The 22,503-nt window shown below is 39.7% G+C and overlaps 1 protein-coding gene across 6 annotated transcripts in view; it reads right to left on the reverse strand.

The window, feature by feature from the left end:
- Positions 1-22,503, reverse strand: part of grik5 (glutamate receptor, ionotropic, kainate 5) — a 146,945-nt gene that overhangs the window by 51,427 nt on the left and 73,015 nt on the right. For all 6 annotated transcript variants that reach the window (XR_013299850.1, XR_013299851.1, XM_077597718.1 and 3 more), the window contains exons 3-4: positions 5,436-5,600; positions 3,931-4,095 (exon numbers count right to left, since the gene is read on the reverse strand). Coding sequence is in view for 4 of the 6 variants with exons in the window: in XM_077597718.1 (XP_077453844.1) it covers positions 3,931-4,095; positions 5,436-5,550 (280 nt within the window). In the remaining 2 variants the exon portion in view is untranslated. The remainder of the gene's footprint in view (positions 1-3,930; positions 4,096-5,435; positions 5,601-22,503) is intronic.

Consider the following 22,503-nt stretch of genomic DNA (forward strand, 5'->3'; position numbering starts at 1 on the left):
CACACATTTTTATTAGAAAATATATCTTTCAAAATGAAAAACCTGTTTGAAACACTCCGATAAACACATGAAACTTTTCATTTGAATAAAAAACAGCACTCCTGGAAAAAAGGGAATTTCTTTTAATGTGCCGTGAGTGCTTGGTGCACTAAATGAATTATTATTGTAAAATGATTTTGTCTAAATTAAGCCTTTATCCCCCCATAAATGCTCTTCATTCTCTGCTAGTGTGTAATAAAAAGTATGCCTCAATTGAAGGGAGAAATATATTTATGCAATCACGACACACTGCATGCACTTTAAATATTGACGTGCATTTGTACAACACAATACATCTTTCCTAATGTAGTTAAAACCTCTAATAACGCCACATTTATTCTCTACTCTGGAATGAAAACTCCCTCAGACACAAAATAATGGGAATTGACATGTCTGTTGTTGAATGAAGACTTTAAAGCTTCCTTCTAAGGTTGGCGCCTCCGTTTTCTCAACATGACAAGCAAAAGAATTGGGGAAAAAAAGAAGGCAAACCCTTCTGTATTCACCAGCATGTGCTTTGTCCATCCATCAATAGCCATACCACACTTACTCAGACGTCCTCCTGACAAACTCAATTAAAAGGAACATGCAAAAAGAGCTTAACATCTGCTGCTGGCTGGTGGCCTTAACAAGCAGATGTTTGACAGCAAACACACACATGCAAACATACATTGTAATTCCACATTTGGTTTACGGTTCAAAACAACCTCCACCTCTAAAACAGATTATCTTCTTATTTGAAGATCACTCTCTGACCTGCGTCGTCTAACCTCGGGCGGGGAGAGGGAATAAAGAGCAAAACAAAAAAATCAATCCGAGACAAATTGTCCTGTCCGGCTTCTTGAGAATAAGAGTTGGAGAGGTATGGGGAGGGAAAAACACAATTCGCTCACAGCCTTTTCAGAGTCACAAATAGTGCACGCTCTTGAATTTGATCACTGAGACAAACCTGTGGGTCAACAAGTGTTCTTATCTCATAAAATGAGACAACGAATACCGTGAAGGGAGTCAAAAGAGCAGAAGGGGGCTTAAGTAAAGCTTTAAAAGGAGGATTCTTTTTCTTTACCCCAATGGACATGGCTCACAGAGAACCCAGTGGGATTATGTAGCAAACGATGAAACAAACTACAGTATAAAGTTTTATTTTAATGTGTTTCATTTTAAAATGCTTTTTTGTCACAAGCAGTTTTTCAGTCAATGTTATCATCAAACGGCTATAGACAAACAATTACTGTATTTTCTGCTCTAGAAGGTGCGTTTCAGACACCCTTTATTTTCTTCTCTTCGTATTTTCTGTGTTTAAGGCGCCCTTTGAATGAATGCAATAGTATCTTAAAATTTGTTTTGTATATAAGGCGCACCGGATTATAAAATGCAGTAGTGGTAGTGGTGGTGGTGGTAGTAGGGGATTGTGTAATACACGTGTCAAAGTGGCGGCCCGGGGGCCAAATCTGGCCCACCGCATCATTTTGTGTGGCCCGGGAAAGTAAATCACGAGTGCCGACTTTCTGTTTTAGGATCAAATTAAAATGAAGACTATAGATGTATATTATATTTCCCGATTTTCCCCCTTTTAAATCAATAATTGTAATTTTTTAATCCATTTTTTCTGTGTTTTTAGTTCAAAAATCATTTTGTAAAATCTAAAAACAATTAAAAAAACCTAAAATAAACATTGTTTCAGATCTTTAAAAAACTGAATATTCAGGGCTTTTAATCCAGTTCTTTTAATCCATTTATATAAAAAAAATATCTAAATATTATATCTAAAATGGTCCAGCCCACGTGAAATCAAGTTGACGTTAAAGCAGCCCGCGAACCAACCCGAGACTGACACCCCTGGTGTAATACATCTAAAAGATGGAGCTGTAGTAGTAGTGGTTAGAAGTTGTGTTATCAACTAGATGGAGCTCCGCTAAAGGGGAATTTCATACAATGATTAACAATGATTCATATATAAGGCACATCCCAATTTAAGGCACACTTCGAGCTTTGGAGAACATTAAAGTTTAAACATTAATAGCCATTTGAATGTCATTCGTTGCGGTCAACGCAGAAAGCGACTCAATACTTAACATCTGAGTGCTTATACAGTACTTTGTTTGTCTGCATGCTTTTTGTTTTTGTGCACGTGGGTGCGTGACCCATGTTGTTTTTTCCGACAGCCGTCGCTGAGCTCTCTGATCCAAAGACCCCAGCAAAATATTCGCTTGGAGCGAACAAGCTTGTCATAGTCTCCTGCCCATCGGTCAAGGACACACACCCGCATGCACATATGTATGTACACAAGGCTTCTCATGCTCAACTAGACATTTTGCCCAGGGCTCGTGGCAGCGTTAGAGACCGACAGTATCCGATTCGGAGCAAGGGATTCTCAGGACTCTGCAGTCTTTGTTTTTATCCATTGTATCAAAATGCAGTCCATTGAGCCACATTGGGTACGGAGTATCCGGGAGCAGTTCTTACTGGAGGGCACTGGTCCTCGGCTTTTAATGAGACTGGCTCGGGAGGTCATTGGCGGTCTCTAGTGAACATGTAAACTCATCAGCGCAAGCTTATAAAAGAAAAAAAATGGTGCGTTTTTAATGCTCCGCTTCAAGCATAGTTTTCAGCCATTTTTTGGAAGGAGAAGAAATGCTGTGGTAAAAGGAAGAATAACACGACTAATAAGGGAAGCTATAGCTGCCTTACCAGCTTTGTATTATGACGTACTTCATCATTTATGAATGTCGAGTGTTATCGTTATACATCTAAGGGAGACAATATTGATTATGAATAATTTATGACACAGGATAGCTGAGATGGCCAAATTCGCTGGTCATGACAGCTTCCTTTGCTGTTGGCAAGCAGCCATAAATTGTGGCCTATTGTCAATCCGCAAAGATTAACATTGTTGCTGATTGGACACTGGAATTTGCCCCTAGGTACGAGTGCGAGTGTGAATGGTTGTCCGATTGGCAGTTAGCTGGGAGAGGATCCAGCACCCCCTATGACCCTTGTGAGGATGAAAAGTAAACCAATGAAAAAAACCTACCCAATAACTTGACTGATTTTGAATGCATTTTTTTTTAAAAGCAACAGACACACAAGGTGAATTTAAAAGGTAAAATAAATCTTCGCAAATTGTGCTGCCAGCAATGAAACCATTTCCTTTAAATAAAAAATAACGCACTATATATGTAGGCAAAGAAATAAAAATAATAATAATCAAGAAATGTTATTTCCACCACTCAGTCTTTGCAGTGGTCATTATTAACCATTCAAGTTAAAATACAAAGTAGAATCTTTGTTTTATGCATATAATCAGAACAATAATGTACTGAAGATGTACTAGTTGAATAAAATAAGTTTACAAAAGGTGTGCCTGCGTTTTCAATATTGCCCGCAACCTTTAGGGCTCAAGGTAATTTCATCCATTATTGTCTATTAGAAAAGCAAGGTTACTAATTAGAATGAAGACCAAGTCACTTGCAAAAACATTTTTTTAAAAAAGCTCCTTTACGCTATTCAAACAGGTTGGGCCCCAAGTTTTACCTTTACAAATTTCATCATCAACCTTTATCAAAGCAATAGATTTACTGATTTTAAATAATGGCACAAGCTGATATAGATGAGCACAAGTGTCAAATCCTTACAAGCCCCTTGCCGTGCTCAAACAATAACAACTTTGATTCTAGGCACTCTGCCAACGGCCTGATTTTCAACCTTAGAAATTTAATTTTAACTTCACTGTATTTACCTAATGAAAGTAGACATTATAAAACTTGGTGCTGTCAAATGTCAAACTAGCACACATCCATTAACAGCGCTCCAGTTGCAAAAAAATATATCTTTTTAAGGTTGCAACCAGTCTAGTTATAGCTTCTTTATCTGAATAAGGACTTGACTTACTCGTGTCAGTGGTGTCATACTGCGAGTCTTTCTGCAGCTCGTAGATGTCCACCTCCACTCGAGCTTGGGCCGGACCCTCCATTAGGCTGTTGATGTTTTCCCTGGCCAGCGACAGCGCCAGACGCTCTCCGCGCCCACACACCGACTGGTCGTCCAAGATGGCCGCTAGTGCCAGGAAGAGAGAGAGCATTGGTCGAGAGTCATGATTGCTGAGGGACAGCGACATCCAAAGACACATAAAATTCAGAGTATGTGGTGGTACGGTGTTGGAGTGGTTAGCGGGTGAGCCTCACAGTTCTGAGGTCAGTTTTTTTGGATGATTGACACACCATTGAAATGACATCATCCTTAATTGTTGTCTTGGGTGCCAACCAATTCGGGGTCCCCCTGCTTACTGCCTAAAATTGGCTGGGATAAGCTCAAGCACCACCAAATGAATGAATCTTACTCTCTCCACATCTTGCCTTGTGCTGGAACTTTGTTTTCTCTTTCCTGCTGAGTTGCTTCAGGCACTGATCCGTTCCCCTGACCAGATTTAAGAATGATACTCATCGCCTGAAATAGCAGCGGGAACATGAAGTAACTCTCCTCTACTCCGGTTTGGGCTGATATTTTTTGCAAAGACTCGTTTGAACACGTGTATGTTGTTAATGCTAATTCGGGATTCAAATCTGTCATATTATCTCTTTCGAAAAAGACCATAATCAGAAGAATGACTTTTGTTCTTGTGGCAGTGTCTGAACAAATGTTGGACCTTGAGAAAATGTATTTGAGACCTTAAAAGGCAGTAGTTAAATGAGTCTTTTGTAATTAGTGGAGCCGTTTGCAATTCAAACAAATTTTACAGCACTTGGGCTGCCACAAATTTCATTCTCAGCACTTTGCCAGGGCCCAGTTTCAAACTTTCCAAATGGTTTTATTGTTCTTTATTTAAATGAATAAACATTTACCGATTTCAAATAAACACTCAAGATGATGCAGTATATTTGAAGTCAAAAGTGAAAGGATTACGTGCTGCTTTAAAGCACGGAGCAGCCACAAATTTCATTTTCAGTGCTCTGCCAGGAGTTTTCACCATTACAATTTCATTGCCGTCATTTATCAACGCAAAAATTTAGCCCAGTTTATTGAGTATATCTACATTCTAATCAGTGGTTGTTTCTTAATGAAGTTCATAAAATATAGTATTGATGGGAAGAAGAAAAAACGTAGAAAATATAAATTGAAAAATACAGCTAAGTGACAAAATCTTTAAAAAAAACAAAAGAATATGAAAAAAATAAAAAAATATTTAAAAAAATTATGTTTTTGTACAATTACCAAATTTCTCTTGTTAATCATATTTTTCCCCATACAAACATTTACAAATAATTTAATTTTCGATGTTGTATGTCATATTGTATTCCCCCAGTGCTTTATAATGTATATATATTTATTGAATGTTAGTGTGTGTGTTTATGCATCACGGGGTAAACACATCAGTTGAAAGATTGTCAGAAACTCACCCATGCGAACAGCGGAGAGTACGGGGGTTTGACAAAGTGAGCGTGGCGGCATGTTGGCTAGCAGGAGGAAGAGCAGGTAGTGTATTGACAGCAGCAGTGCTGGCAGAGCCGGCATCTTCTACTGCTCCTCATGGAGAATGGTCTGCTGGCTGCCGGTACCACCACCTGGAGGAATGGAAGACACATTATATGTTAATGGAGCAGCTTCTAGATCAGAGGTCTCCAAACCTGGCCTCAAAATGTTAGAATACGATTCCTGCCATTCGAACCATAGTTGAACTCATTGGTATACGTGATGCAAGGTACCTCGAGAGGGCTGCTTATGTCATGTGGTTGCATAAGTTCCCTGACCACGTCTACGTGAATTCCTGTTTCTGATAAACACTTTCTATCAAGGACATTGACTATCGTAGTCAACATCAGACGTTCCTACCAGAGAAGGTCAAGTTATGTGTCATAATCGTCGTGTGTTTATCGCTATACACTATTAAAAAAATCTTGTCACAAGCAAAATTCAAGAGTCACTCTGAAATGGTGTCGGAGGGAGGGCAGCTGAGACATGTTTCATTACCAACAAAGGCCAGCGAAATGAAGCATAGATGCAGCAAGTCTGTTTAATATCAAAGGAACGACTTGACAAGCAAAGTGGATCGGATCTTAATCTCGAGTGATCTACCATTAATATCTTTGATCGACATAATGAGTACCCCTGTTCTAGATCATATTTTAGCTACTATCTGTTACCATGTCATATCATCTGGGCATTCAGACCCAGTGTTTCCAATGCCATGTGGATATACTAGAAATAGCTGGTCGTTTTTTTTAGTTTTAGTTTTTCTCTTCTTTTTTTTCCAATCTCAACCAATCAGATGTCAGATTGTATCTGCAGCTCCGTCCCAGCAGGGCCTGGTGGGGTGGCATGTGACATTGAGAATGCTGCTTACTGTGTTTGTGTTTTGTTGTCCAGCATTCAACAAACAGCTGAAAAGTATATCCATGCCTTGGCTTCTTTCCCAAATACTGCAAAATATCCTTCAATAATTGATATAGTGGCAAGAATGACAAATACAGTCTTTTGAAACTTGGGTACCATTGTATTTGATGCTTGTGTTCAAAATAACGTTTGGCTTCTTTCAATGGAACAGTTGTGTGTCGGGATTCGCCATCGTTTGAATTTTACACTAATTTGAGAAACCATATAATATCTTTTGTAAAGCAATGATAATTAAAAATAAAGATAACTGTATGCCACAAAATGTCTTTAAATTCTTAAACATTACTGTAATTTTAAGCAGATATTTTTTACCTCCACTTAGAACCCTGCAGTTTATAGTCCATTTTAATGATTGATTGTTACAGTCCAAAGAGCTGCATGTCTTTTGGTGTAAATATTACATTATACAATGTAAACACCTGTGGCCTATGCGGCCTATATTTCTGTATAAAAAATAGAGTATGTTTTTTTGTTATCAAAATACAGTGGGTGCAGCTATTTGTCAGGTGCATTCTTTAAAGTATGTATAGTAGTCATCACACAATATAATCGAAGTATGAATTGATTTTTTCCCCCAATGGTGATCATTGTGAAACATCACGTTTTAAAAATGTTCAGCATAGTAGTAGTTAATGCATCTAAATCTTCTGACTGCCAAGAGATATGAACAAACAAGTCTACATCCAGTTCCAGGGCAGTTTTGGCATGACCCTCAAAGGTAGCACATACACCCTGGCCCCAGGGAGTATAAAGGTTCCCCATCAGTGATTTCAATTGGGCACAAGTAGTACCTCAGTAGCCCTCACTCTACTTTACTTCCATCGTGGAACTATGAAGGCGTGATTGACTGTGATGTCTGTGAGACGGTAGAGTTGCGTGCCGCCTGTCTGCTGGTGAAATATGCTACGTACGTTTCCTCCTCGGGTCTCCTGCGGAGAGTCAGTCTTTTGGAAGTGACAGGCCTCAGCCTTGAAGAGCTCTCCAGAGGCAGTTCAAAGACAACACCGCAAACAAGCGCGAGTACACGTGCTTGCACGGAAAAGGCTCTCGAAGACAGCTTCCTCAGTCTTCTGTGTCCCAACGCGCATTTTCCGCAGGCCTAGTGTAACATCCTCAGTTCATTTCCAACACAATTACAAGACACGACTTCTTAAGCCCTGGAAGGCTCAGACTGACGACACGACCAGAAAGGAAGGAGCCGCCAGACGAAGAAACAGATGGAGTTGGAAGGGCAGAAGGACAAGCTGAAAGACTTGAATCTCGACCACAAATTGAGCTCAGAAGAGCAGTACAAGGACAGTGCGGGGCCCTGACAAATGCACATAGAGGGGGGCCAAGTAGAAGATGAATGATGTTTGCTAAACACTTCTTGCACTATGTTTTTTTTTCTCCAGCAAAATGGACCGCATCGGAATACTAACTGTGGAAACATTTTCATGTAAATACTAATAACAAGGATGTGAGTTTCTAGTGTTGGAAATTGACGTTGACCTGGACCGCTACACGGACCCCAAATATTGCCTGGGGGAAACACAGTTTCATTTATTCATCCATCATCCCTCCAAAGGGAGACAGACAACTATTCGCATTAACAATCTAAGTTTGACACCATTGCTCTATACCATCAGGTGGCCCAGATTAGTTATACCTTTGTATAATTAACCCTAGCATTCTCAACAGTCGCCATGATAGGAAATCCGCCATGAATTGAAGAAAAAAACCTCACACACAGGTTCCAATTTGTTCCATATATTTTAGATTCCAAAAACACAGATTACAGGATGCTAGCCAGATTACCTTGCCCCGAAAAGTGTAAATTCAGTTACAGTAAGCATAAACTGGTGTATATCCTTCAAAGGTGTTGCCTCTAAGATGCCCTCAAGTGTGGTGCACAAATCAAAAACCCTGCATGATACTTGTCATGCCTCTTCTAAGCGTTCCTGTCATGACCATCTCGGAGGTCATGTGGTGCATTCCGGGTGGCGCCGACTTTGTTTTATTTTACCATTTTTGTCATTCGCTGAGACAAGAAAAAGATATGTGCTGAGACTAAATCAAGCTCAACAGTCTCCAGAAAGTCACCGTCCAAGACGGTTTTCTGTAAAACCTTGTTACAAATCCCTTGCCTGAAATATGCACTTTATTCATTCATTCAGTTAGTATTTGCTTAATCAACGAGCCATATTTATGCCATTCCTTCAATAGTTTAGTAAATTCCATATTACATTCACCCCCAAAAGTGAGTACATTAACATGACAATCGTCCATTGTGATAATAAAAAAAATAGTGTCCATTATTAGATTCCTAAAATGTGTCTTGAAGGTAACTGGAGACTAATACAGGATTAGGTTCCCTTTGACAATGATGAAAATATATTTATATATATTTTTTCAATGCTCTAACCTTACTCATTCACTAATAGCCTTTTTAAAAGCAGAGTTCAAATTCATATTTAATGGTATTTCAGAAACAGTTTTATTGAGCTTTTATTTCGATACAAAGTAGTAGTGTTTCCACCTTTTTAAATGTTTTTAGTAATCATCGGAAGAACATGGGTGGCCTGCATAGACACAGCAAAAACAAGCTTTTAGTGAAAAGAAACCAGTCAAACACAAGTGACCTTTACACTAATATTTTTTTCTGCTTTTGTGACACCTATAACTATAGAAGAAAAATAAATAAACTGCATGACATTCAATGTTTTGCCATTTATTTCCCTCATAATTGATGCGACAATCAGTTAGACCACATGTGTCAAAGTGGCGGCCCGGGGGCCAAATCTGGCCCACCGCATCATTTTGTGTGGCCCGGGAAAGTAAATCATGAGTGCCGACTTTCTGTTTTAGGATCAAATTAAAATGAATAGTATAGATGCATATTCAATTTTCTGATTTTCCCCCTTTTAAATCAATAATTGTATTTTTTTAATCCATTTTTTCTGTGTTTTTAGTTCAAAAATCATTTTGTAAAATCTAAAAATATATTTAAAAAAAGCTAAAATAAACATTGTTTTAGATCTATAAAAAACGGAATATTCAGGGCTTTTAATCCAGTTCTTTTAATCCATTTATTAAAAAAAATCTAAATATTATATCTAAAATGGTCCAGGCCGCGTGAAATCAAGTCGACGTTAAAGCGGCCCGCGAACCGAGTCTGACACCCTTGAGTTAGACAATGCAACAATCTTTAACTTCAATTTAAATATTATCTTAATCTTAAATCTAAACCTATTCAACGTAGCATTATGTACAGTCCAAAGATCTTTACATAATTCAAATCATGAAATGCATGGAAAAATATCTACCAAATACATATGCACTTTTTTGCTAAATGAGCTCGCAAAGTTTAGTCTTTGAACAAAAGTTTTTTTCTTTTTTTTTTTAAACAGTGTTTCATATCGCTTATATTTGCCTTTTTGTGCAATCGCTGACAGGCTCTCTTTTTTCATATTCCACTTCCTGGGGTCTTGTGTTTCAAAGAGTGGGCAAAAAAAGAAAACGAAAGATAGCGTGTGTGCGTTTGTGTCCACAAACATGGCAGTAGTACTAATGGCTGCCATACCACACTGTGCAGATGGGCGTCATGGCCTCATTATGCTTAACCCTTCTGAAATTGAACGGGAGGACAGGCCCGAGTGCGTCAGCCATCTGCACGCCTGTGACATATCAATGAATAACGGGTGCGCCGAGGGACTCATTGTTTTCAATCGATACTGTCTGCATATGTGTGTGTCTAAACATACGAACCTAATGACTGCCGACCAAAGTGCAATGCGGTTGTCACATTTGTGGAAACATCAGGAGTTACACAACTGCTGATTAGTATGAGCATGTTGTGCTGTTAAATGAATACGCTTGTGACCGTGTCTTGACCAGTGCTTTTTCAATCAGAGGCTATGATGCAAGAATTGATCCCAAATTATTACATTTCCAACCTAATTAAGAAAGCCTTTTAAGTCAAAGTATTTTTTTTTTAATCTGTCGGTTATTTTTGTTTGATTATCTTGTTTTGGATCAAATTTTTGAAACATATATTTTACATTGATATTGATTGAGATTTTGTTATGCATTTGTCTTCTCATTATTTGCCTGTATCTTTAGTTAAGTGTACTTATTTACAGTTTCGATCTCCGGTAAAGGCACCCTTGGGGGCTATAAAACACATTCTTTAGTAAGGGAAAGTACAGGCTTTATAATTTATGTAAAGCTATAGTTTGGCCACATGAATACTGGCAGGCAGTGAGCGCTGTTTAGTTTGCTTGTCCTAAAGCTTGGATGCATTTTCAAATACAGTACAACTCTGGGTTAAATAGACAATTCTTTGTTCATGAAAAATACATATTTCCATCCCTTTATATCAAATCAATACTCTAGAAAATGCACAAACAACATTTTACCTTGAGTTGTGTTATGAAGAATGATCAAAATTGAAGAATATTTGCTTTTGATATGGTAAAAATCACCGTGATTTAGAGTATTTTTTATTAAGCCATGTCAAAATGTTTACCATAACATTCGGCCTAAATGGCACATATGACTAAAAGTCGCGCCCACCAAAGTCGCAAAAAAAACGTTTGTTCATTTAACAGTAGATAGAATACTTGGAAGAAGAAAAAGACTGATTGGAGAAGTCCATAAATTAGCCATAAAGAACTAGTAGCTGCAGGATTCAAAGTGGGATAAAAATGTAGCGATGATCGATGACCAAAATAGTTGTCTAGTCATCAATACTTGTTGCACAGTCGCTGTCATCTTTTAGTGATGTTTTTGTCTCGTAGCTTGTTATGAGATCGTTCTCATGTAAAAGTATACGGTGAGAGCAAAATGGTTGTAAAACACTGGGAGAAAACGACAAGCAGGCCATGCAATGTTGATTGTGTGTCAGCGTGATGGTTTATCGATTGAGAGCTAGTCAGGGCCAAAGTGACGGACCTTCAGGTGCACTCAATCAAAACGACATGGGTAACATCATGAAGGAGGTTTTGCGTTTAAGTCAGGCCATATGATTGGCTATTACAGAGAGGCGGGTGACGAATAAGAACCCTCTGAGTGAGGCCTCAACGTCTTCATCAATAAATGTGGATGGGCACGCAATGCTTTTTCATTGTTTTTGAGGATTTTGACCGCATTAATCTCGGGAAAAGAAAAGGGAGGAGGAAGAGTGAGGAAAGCGAAGCCGGGGGAATTGACTGAGGACGTCGAGGGAATAGAAGAAGCAAAATTGAATGCACCGGTGCGGTGGAGGAGATTGGAAAGGGCTTGGGTGGAATGAGAGAGAGGATTGAGTCGGAGAAGGCGCAGAAGCAAGAGCGCGTTTTACACACACAGTGGGTGCCGCCGTGTTTACATAATTTCCACTCATGCCGCACAGAGATGTGATCAAGCGAGACGGCAGGATGCATTGTCGTAATTTAAGCTCCCGGCAAGCGCCAGCTCCGCCTCAATGTAAAGTTACAACTTGCTATATTGATTTATCTGAATGCTCCTCTTCTTGAATTCATCTACAAAGATCTGCAACACACATGCATGTCACGGAAGACCTACCATTCATTTACACATTTCACATGGTTAGCGTTCCCATGTGATTGATTGGCTGGCAACCCATTCAGGGTGTCCTTCGCTTACCCCCCAATGTCGGCAGAGATAGGCTCCAGTAACCACACGACCCTTTTTGAAAAAAGAAGCGGTATGGAAAAGAATTGAATGGGAAAACTGCGGAGGAAGTTTTGCATTTGATCTTAGTATGTAAGAAGCATAAGGCAGACATCTGACCTAACAGCTTGCTCACTGTAGAGCATGACTTATAATCAGCTGTAATTGATGCAAGAACAAATCTATGTATCTCCATGTCTAATTATTTTGTCCTTTTAGTATTCTAATATAGTCAAGACACCCGCGTAAGACTAAGTGATTTTGGGGGGCTGGTGTAGATAAAAGCAGATTAGTAATGAGTTTATTTCTCGTATATCACAACATGTCAAGTCTCCTGGCCAAAGAGGAAATTATATTTTGGCAGACTGGGACATTGACAAATACTCTATTATTGTACTCTTCATGTATGCAGGAGGGAGGGGCAGTTGGATGATGGATCGGATCGATATGGGGATGGATTTAAGATTGGAAAGTATATCAATATTTGTGGGGGGTGTTGATGGACGTATGCACAGCTGGATGACACTGTAGAACAAAATAGAGAGCCAAACAAAAAGTGCATGGCGGAATGGATTGATGGCATTTGAATCAACAACAAAAAGAAATATCGAATGGACTAAATGGATTTACAACAATGGTCACTTTGTACTACACTCAGCCAAATAACTCCTGCATTACCCATCATCACCAAAGTCCATAGTCATCCGTGGTAACAATGTTGTCACACTGGCAGAATTTAATCAGGTATGTGAGTGTGTAGGCTTGTGTGTGTATGTGTGTGTCAGCTGTCAGTCAACAGGGAGCTGCAATTCCTTGGAGTGCAACCAACACCACACTCCCACAGCTCACCAGTTGGCCCTTGTTCTACAGAGAAGCACGTGCAGCTTTTCATGGCGTAAGTCGCCCTACACACCTTTGACAAACACAAAAGGCAAAAGCACATAAATATTCCCACTTCCTGCCTGTCTGTGAATGCAGCAGAGAATAAAAGAAAAGAAGGGGGCATTCATCTTGGTGTGTGTGTGTGCGCATAGAAGCACAAATGCACATTAGTGTGTGTGTGTCTTAACTTGGCCGCCTGCATATTGCGTCTGCAGTGCCTATTATGAAAGAGAGAAGCGTAAAATCAGAGATCCTAATTATCTAGGGAGAGAATGAGGAAGGAAAGAAGGTGGGAGTCTGAGCCAAGGACGGTAGAGGAAGAGAAGGCTGAGAGAGATGAAGGAGGAGGTGGACAGGAGATGGGTTGGGTGGGGGTGTTTGGAGAAAATCAGAAAGACTATCTAGCTTTGTACCCGCAGGAGATGAGCAAAGGATGAATGAAGACTAAGGCGAAGAAGGACTGGACGAAGGAGGCGGGGTGGAAGAAAGCGCAAAGACAAAAACAAGTCGGATAGAGGAGGGCAGCTTGAGGCGAGGAGGAAGATGAGGAAGGGTGTCACGGAGGGGGGGTTTGGCGAATCATTTGTTTTCCCTTCTCTGCCTTATTGTGTGACACAACAAAATGTGACAGTCGTCATAATGACGGGATGAGTCATTCCCGTAATTGAATCTGCGAGTGGAACGGCTTCAGCGGCTGGCTGCGGGATTTAAAGAGAAGCCCGAGCTCCGCTCATTATGTGATGACGGCGTGCGTGTCGTGCAACGAGTCGTCATTGTAGACGGAATTTGTGCGGTCCTGTTGACAGCGTGGCTTAACGTTGGTCTCTCGTTAAGGATTGACTCCAATAAACCTTCAAAGTGCATAACTATGTTAGTTCCCTCACAAGAGGGAAAAGTCACAGATAGCTTGGTGATTCACTTGTTGACTACTTTCATCCAACATGGGGATGGTGTGAATAGTAGTTTGTCTCCATATGTGTCCTGCCCTTCTTTGGCCATAGGTCCAGGGAGGTGTCCATTGGGATAGATTCAAGTTCACTAGGTTGAAAAGGTTAAGATTTTGGATGTGTGACTAGAGGGATGGATGTCGAAAGGATAAAAGTCTGGATAGAAAGCGATGGATGGGGAAGGGTTCAATCATGAGAAAACATGATATTTGGACCTGGTACATGGTCGATTGGTCGCCGGTCTGGACCAATCTTGACGTGCGGAATCTGTGAGAGGATACGAATTAAAGCCAAAAAAGTTGTCCTTTTACATTTGATTCCAAAACCCACAAGGGTCAATCATGACCGGTCAAACGGTACACGGTCGATTGGTCACCGGTCTTTTGGTCGCCGGTCTTTTGGTCGCCGATCTTTTGGTTGCCGGTCTTTTGGTTGCCCGGAAGGTTATAGATAATTACCATTTAAATCGTTGCTCAAATTCCCTAAATACAAACTGCAAATTATTATTTAGTCATACTTAATGCCCTATTAATTATTAGGCTAAAGAAAAGCTCCAAATTTGCCGTACTTTTATTGTGTTTTATTGGAGAACTTGTTAAGACCCTGACTGACGTCCCTTCCTAAGGGGACAACTCATGTACATAAAAACTCTTATACACTCATACGTCCGCTCAGTGAAACTGCTCATGGCCATTGTCGGCTTTTATTGATGCGTAGACTGTGTTGTTTTACCTTGTTTTGTCGCCTGTCTTTTGGTCGTCGGTCTTTTGGTCGCCCGTTGTCGCGGTCCAGGCGACCAAAAGACTGCGACCAAAAGACCGGCGACCAAAAGACCGGCGACCAATCGACCGCACACGTTTGGACCTACAGGTTTGATATATTTTGGTGGTTGGATGGCTCACATGAATTTCCATCTCCTAATCCTGCACCTCCCCTTTTGACATGCACTTTTCAAATCTCACAATTACTGCCCGTCTCTTGGATATGACATTTTCTGCCTCTTTCTTCCCTTCTATCACTTTTTTTGTCTAACTTTGCGGCAGATTTGCGTCCTTGATCTCTCCCCGTGGTCACGCCCAGCGTTGGAAGCTTTTTCGTCCTGGACATGAAGGTGAGCGAGAACATTTGAAGCAGACGTTGATTTATTCATTTGATGTGGATCTTTACCTGGAAGTTGGTATGCTCGGCGTGACTTGAATGACATATTTTGAGGGAGAAGTTTACTTGAGCGCGGTGGAGGTTTAAATGCCATCTTAGCTCAGGCGCATAGAATAAATTACCATAACGTAAGAATGCAAAAAGGAGATTCAAATGGAAGGCGGACGCGGTAATAACATGAATAGCGATGATTATACAATTCAATGCAAATCAGATGAAATCTGACCAAGAGCAACGGCTGCCAACGTAGCTCTCATCTGATATTTTATCATCGGAAGCAGCAGCTGGGGGAAAAAATTGAAACGATAACATGTTAAGACGAAAAGCTCTTACACTGACATCATCAGATGGTGGAACAGACTTTTATCTGCATTAAAAGGAGGTACCGTCCACTTTGGATCGTCATTCAGCTTTGCTTCAGGACTTTTCAAAGGTAACACAACACTAACTTATACCAGGGATATATATGTATGTCATTGCTCTGTACGTGCTATGAATCAAGAAATACTAAGTCTATTCGTAACCATAAAGCTTGCTGAATATTTCAAGAACTTTAGAGCGAGAGCACTTCTTTTAAAGTGAATGCATTTGTGTAATATAATCAAGAATTTACAAGATGAATTTGTATTTCATGAATTTCACAGCAATAAATGCATATAAAATGTGAGAGTGAAAAAAAACTTGCAAACTTTTGATCTGCTTGGTATAAGAATTACACTGTGACATGAACACAAATGCGGGAGTTATTAGTAGCAACCAAGCTGTACTCCTACCAACTTTTTCTTTTCATCTTCCTCACATCTAACCCTCTGACCCTTCCGTCTCTAATCGTATCCTCTGTATATTCTTCTGCATTGTTTGCTCTTGCTCACCCCAACCGTCATGTCTCCTCAGTGACCCCCTCGGGTGGCATTTTGGCTCCCACAGGTGACGTGTTCCACAACGAGAGACCAAGACTGAGTCAGTCCGTTTCGAGGGCGGCGTGAGCGCTCTGGCGCTGTCACATTCTACTTTGTCAACAACGCTGACTCTCGAGGAAGCGTTACAGCACATTGTGTCCTAGCTTTACATTCATGTGGTTTTTGTGTACATGCCAGTACAGATAATAAAAGTTGACAGTATAACACACAAAGCTACACTGTACATATTTTATCTTAAAACAATAATTGCAGAATAAACGTAAGCCACTCAATCATCGCTAGCAATTACTACGTATTTTTTAACAGTTACTTGAATCAGGGATATGCACCACATGCTGCTTCAAGACATTCTCATTTCATTATGCTCTCTTACATTTCCAACGCACGCACAAATATTTTGTTTTTATCGATGTGCCTTGTGCCAGTGCCGAATTCCGTAAAACCAAACAAATTACTGATGAATAATTACAGGAAATTGTTGCCTATTTCTCTACGAAAGGAAAGCTCAAGTACTATCTTCAACAATTGGTATGCTCTCCTCCAATCCAACACTTGCCTCTTGGCTTTTTTTGCAGAGTTGAATCATTTTACATAAGAAAAAAAGGCAGCATACAGAAACCGTTATTATTCCATTGGGTTAGCAAAAAGAAGCGAGTGCAGCGAGAAAAATAAAAAGGTGGCGGGAGGGAGGAGAACCCTGTCGCAGCGGATGTGGAATATTTTCTCTGGGGGAGGGTGCGAGTCTTGTTACAGGATATTACACGACAGTATTACTTTCTGCTTTCTTTGCACTTGTCTCAACCCCCGCTGCCAAGCCCTCCTACCCTACTCTTGCCAACCCCCCACAAACATGGTTTCCTTTGAAAAGGTTGGCCATGCAAGAAGGGTTTTTTCGTGCTTCTTTTGAACGTCTCTCCTGAGGTTTCAGCTACCTTTTTTTTCTCTTCAGAAATATGGGCTTGCGAGGGGTCTTCTTCGAAAACCCAGCTTTTATTATGAGATGGCGAAGCGCATTAGAATAATCTTTATATAGGAGTGTTTTCAGACACTGTGCCTAGTTTGTTAAAATAACAAGATGAGGCTTATTTACTGCAATGGGGGTTTGCCAACTTTTAAAAGTAATTAATAATGATATTATGAAAAATAAAAGTATCATATACTTTTCAATACATTATATACAGTATATTAAATGCATTCATTCATTTTCCATTCCAGAAAAAGTCCAGAAAAAAACAAGTGTAGGCAGTTTCGAAAAATAATCAGGGATAGGCTGCAAGAAAATATCTTAACAGTTGAGTTTGCAAATGCTAATCTGCAGAATCAACTCTATAAAACAGGTCGCCCTCTGAATTAATAAATACCTACCCTATCAGTTTCAAAAACATGGTGACCCCTGCTATAAAAGAGCATGACTGACCTACTGAAGCCTGGCAAAATGGACCTGCACACCCCATGCTCATCCATCCAGGAGAGTGAAACGAACCACATTAGTGCGTGAGAAAGCAAGGTGTAGAGGAGACATCCCGGAACGACAATCAATCGGCAGCCTTTCACATTTATCTCGCTCCTATTCCCGTTGGTAATTGCTTGGGACTGGAACCAAATGTCAGTTATGACAAGCCTTCAAAATCCAGAGAAGAATCTTCTTATAAATCAACAAGTGTTTGGTATTATACTCATTTTCAAGGTCTGCCTAAGGGGAAGAGTTTTTATCTTCTCACGGCCCCGGATGGACGCCTACAACACACACACACACACACACACACACACACACACAAATACTGTACACACAGATTGTGCACCCAATGACTCACATGGCATTTGGTCCTCTTGTTGTCATGATTCTGCAGCCATGGAAACAGATTCGAGGGTGATGGACAGAGGTGGAAGTGACGGATGGGCACAGGTAAATGCAACATTGTGGTATGCGATTACTTTAAAACCACAGCGGACCCTGGCACTTTTGTTTCATTTGTGGTTTTAGCACCTCCCAAAAAGGTGTATATTTGGGTCATTATAACTGTTAAGTACTTTTCGTGTCCTGATCAGAATCACACGGTGCTAATGAAAATGTCACAGATTAATAAGACATTTTGGACATACAGCTTTGTGATTATTGCATGTTCGACACAGTGCTGTGCCAACTGCAATGTGGGAATAAGTGTTTCAACAATTCACAGCTTTTTATTGTCCACAAGTACTTTTCATTGTAGTTTCCATTTTCATTTACTTATTAAACATTTAACATGTCCACCCTATTATTGAGTTAAATGCCCATTTCAGGTTTCAAGGGTTCAGTGACATTATGTTACCCATAAATCCTCCTTATTTTTGCTGTGATGGTTTTCATACCTTTTATATATGTCAGCAAAATCTTAATCAATCAGGATCCCAACATTTTTACAATTACCATATTTTTGGGGCAATGTTTGTTTGGGTGTTCTCTCGCTCTTTCCACCAGACTTTACGTTCTCCAGGCAAAAACAGGACAAGAAAAAAAACTTCATGGAGTCCCCTACGGCAGCCACTTTGTCGGATATATGGGGAGGAGAGATGAGAACGTACAACACCTTCCAAAACTCCCAGGAGAGTGAAAAAGATTCCCCATCGCTCCCCTGATGATGCATCACAAAGTCCCGCCTCGTGTGCTGTGATTTATTAGTCCAGATTGGAAATCCCATTGAAACCACAGAGTACCAGACTGTCTTGCCATATACTATCTTGTACACGGCAAAGGAAAATGAAGAACAGGCTAAATGTGCCTTGGTTAACTTAATATATTAACAGTTTTTTCAGATATCGTATTTTCACGACTATAAGGCGCACCACATTATAAGGCGCACCCTCAATGAATAACACTTTTTTTCCATATATAAAGCACACTGGATTATAAGACGCCCTGTCTATTTTGGAGAAAATTTAAGGCTTTTAAGTGCGCCTTATAGTCGTGAAAATACGGTAACTACATCCTAAACCACACCAAATAACTTAGTTACCACTCTTGATTTCATTCCAATTACTACTATTCTTTCGGCTTGTTCCGTGAGGAGCCGCCACAGCGAATCAAATTTCTCCATTTCACCCTGTCCTTTCCATTTGTACACCATCACTTAACACCATTGATGCATAAAGAACCATTTCTGTTTTATGTCTGTAAACAACACATCCAATGACCCCAAAACATAAACTTCCCCGTCATAACTAGGTGGTGCACATATTTGTACTGACTCAGACCGAGAGTGAGATTCTCTGCTTTTCGTTCTCATCGCCTTTAATTTGCTCACACAGCAAGCAGCATGCTCATTTTGACTTTGTTTTCAGCCCGCCGCAAGCGAGGGACAAATCCATCTCGACTGTGCTCACAAAAGACAAATCCATCCTGACTGTGGCGCGATTCTGCACTATAAGTAGGACGAGGCGCTCTCTTGTCGTCGATCTTAGGTGCTGATGGCGCTATTTGCTGTTAATTAGCCGATTATTAATGTGGAGCACGGGAAGAGACGTTTAAACATGAACTGTTACATGGTGTTGATTGCTGGCTGATGTTGACTCTAAATGACGGCGGTTAAGAGGAATGGCGTGCACACATGCACGCGCAACAAATGAAGCCTTTAATCAAACCAGTGTTGGATTAGGCTGCCTTTGCAGGTATTACAGAACGCTTTGAACGCATTCTGCTCAATGGCTTTGCACCAGTGGAACTTCAATAACTTTAATTGAAACGGTCGAATAGGCGGATTCCCATAAGCTTGGTGCATTTTTGTTTTCTTTTTGCTAAGTGGTGTACCGTTCTCATCTACGCGGCTGATGCGATAACATTTCTTTGCTTTTGCGGAACGCTTTTATTTGTCCGCTAAATGTGCTAAAATGCATAATAAACAAAAACAAATTAGAGAAAGTGTTGTAATTATCTCATTTAATTCATGTTTGGCCATTCCCGGCATTAACGGAGGATTGCTCCTGTATAAAAGCTTGCTTTTACTTTTGATGCAAGTGTAAAATGGCTAAGAACTTTTAAGTCAAACCAGACTATATCCGCGAATGTGTTTGAAATGACTACTGATCTACTATAGAATGTCTAATATATATATAATTTTCCCACATCAAACTTTAATAAAATTTTAATCGCATACTTATTAGATGACTTTCTATTGTAAAAGTATATATACATATATACTTAAACAAATAACAACAGAAAGTCATCTAATAAGTATGCGATTAGAATTTTATTAATGTTTAATAGGGGAAAAGGATTGAGTTTATTTTGTATACTACAGACATCGCAAAACCTGGTTACTATAAAAATTTAGCCCCAGTCACACAATTAAGTAAGATAATGGGGAAAAAAAAGCCCTAGCCCAAGTGCGCTACTACAGGTTGAAGGCTATGGCGTAGCGCACATGTGTCAAAGTGGCGGCCCGGGGGCCAAATCTGGCCCGCCGCATCAATTTGTGTGGCCCGGGAAAGTAAATCATGAGTGCCGACTTTCTGTTTTAGGATCAAATTAAAATGCAGAGTATAGATGTATATTAAGTTTCCTGATTTTCCCCCTTTTAAATCAATCATTGTAATTTTCTATGTTTTTTTTTCTGTGTTTTTAGTTCAAAAATCATTTTGTAAAATCTAAAAATATATAAAAAAAGCTAAAATAAACATTGTTTTAGCTCTAAAAAAAACCTGAATATTCAGGGATTTTAATCCAGTTCTTTTAATCTATTTATAAAAAGTCTATCCAAGTTTATCTAAAATGGTCCGGCCCACATGAAATCGAGTTGACGTTAACGCGGCCCGCGAACCAACCCGAGTCTGACACCCCTGGCGTAGAGCATTCAAGCCCAATATTAGCCAACCTACAGGCAACAATGAGTTTACAATTAATCAATTAGCCCTTATACAAAATATATGAAATCAGGTTTAAGGATCAATGTGCATACATCCCTAGAATATACTGGCCAAAATTCTTTGTGATCAGTCATAAGTAATTGAAGAATATACTGTGGAAAAATTATGTACTCAACTTCAACAACAACACCATAAGCGTCGACTTCAGCTGGTAAAAATATGCATTTTATTGGAGGCACATGCAAGGACTCACAAGAAACCACATAAAGTACGTACGAATCTAAAACTAAATATTCACTCATGAGGATCCGGTTGTTCGCCGTCCTAATTGGGCAGTCAACGTTAAGTTCACGACCTTTATTCATGCAGACCTTATTCGGCCTATTTTTGTCACATTAGTAGAGGAGTTTGAGTAGCAGGATATGATTTTTTTTCCAAATCATAATCAGTCTTGACCAAGTTCCTTCAATTTAGTGCATACCCAACAAAAGTCTGTAATACTATTGCCATTGTAAAACGGGAAAAATACATTTCTATCAAACCATATTTTATTATGCTAATCCTGAGGCAGTGTATATCTCCCATTCTGGATGCGTTATGGCCCTTGTAGATTATAATTGTATAGAATGGATTAAAAATTGAATTTTCAGCTATTTGTAGGAATTAGTACATATACTGGCAAAATGCTGACTGGCTGTATTATTTCAACTAAAAGTGTATTAAACAGGATCAAATGAGTCTCAAAATGTATTTTGCCCCCGAGTGGTGGGTAGCACTGATCGATATTTCTCAGAAATTCATCCTTGCTATTTAGCTTGTGTGAAAATACAGCAAGATGTTGTTTAAATTGGTCACATGGCAATGTGAGGCTAATGAAGCTGAGAGAAGTTGACTGCAGAGGGCACAAGAAGGATGGCAAAATGTATCAGTGTGTTATTCAAGATTGTGTACATCGAGATAGGATTGTCATTTGAACGTAATCTGGCAAACAATTAGGACTGATAGAAATTAAATCGGATTAAAGAGTTCATCTTTAGTAGCAAACTAACAAGAAGTGAACAAAACTAGTTACTTTGTCATGCAGAGTTTCTAAGCCACTGCAAATTGGCACGACACTAACATTTTTATTGTATGCAAAATTACCTGACTGGATTGGTTGTGATGTGTGAGAACTATAAACGTGTCAATAAAAAGGTGGATTTGTGCTCGAAGTCCCATTGATTTTCAACGTGATGTGATACTGCCACTGTCATTTATCCGTGATGAGCTTCAGCTCAAGGTCAGTAATCATTGGGCGGTGCTGCGGTGGGTGGATGTCTCAACGACATCATCAGAAGTGTCGCATCTGACAAATGATGAATCATTTTTGCGCTATTTGGGGGCGGACTGTATCTTCTAGTCAATATTTAATATCTTATCCAGGGGCATCCGGTGCTTTGATGCATTCATGTTCAGCAGATCAGCTAGTAAAATATCCCTCTTTTATATTTAGCAATTTTTCCTCATTTGGGCTACTTTTTACTTCCGGACAAACTACCATTAACACGTAAATTATTAGCACCGTATTCATTTCATCTTCATGATATGGTGATGATGCGAGCCATTCTATGATGGTGATGCAAAGACCACAGTTCATGCTTCTGTTGCATCTGGAAATGAGTTTTCACTTATGT

Source organism: Stigmatopora argus, chromosome 4 (assembly GCF_051989625.1).
Source record: "Stigmatopora argus isolate UIUO_Sarg chromosome 4, RoL_Sarg_1.0, whole genome shotgun sequence".
Classification (NCBI taxonomy): domain Eukaryota; kingdom Metazoa; phylum Chordata; class Actinopteri; order Syngnathiformes; family Syngnathidae; genus Stigmatopora; species Stigmatopora argus.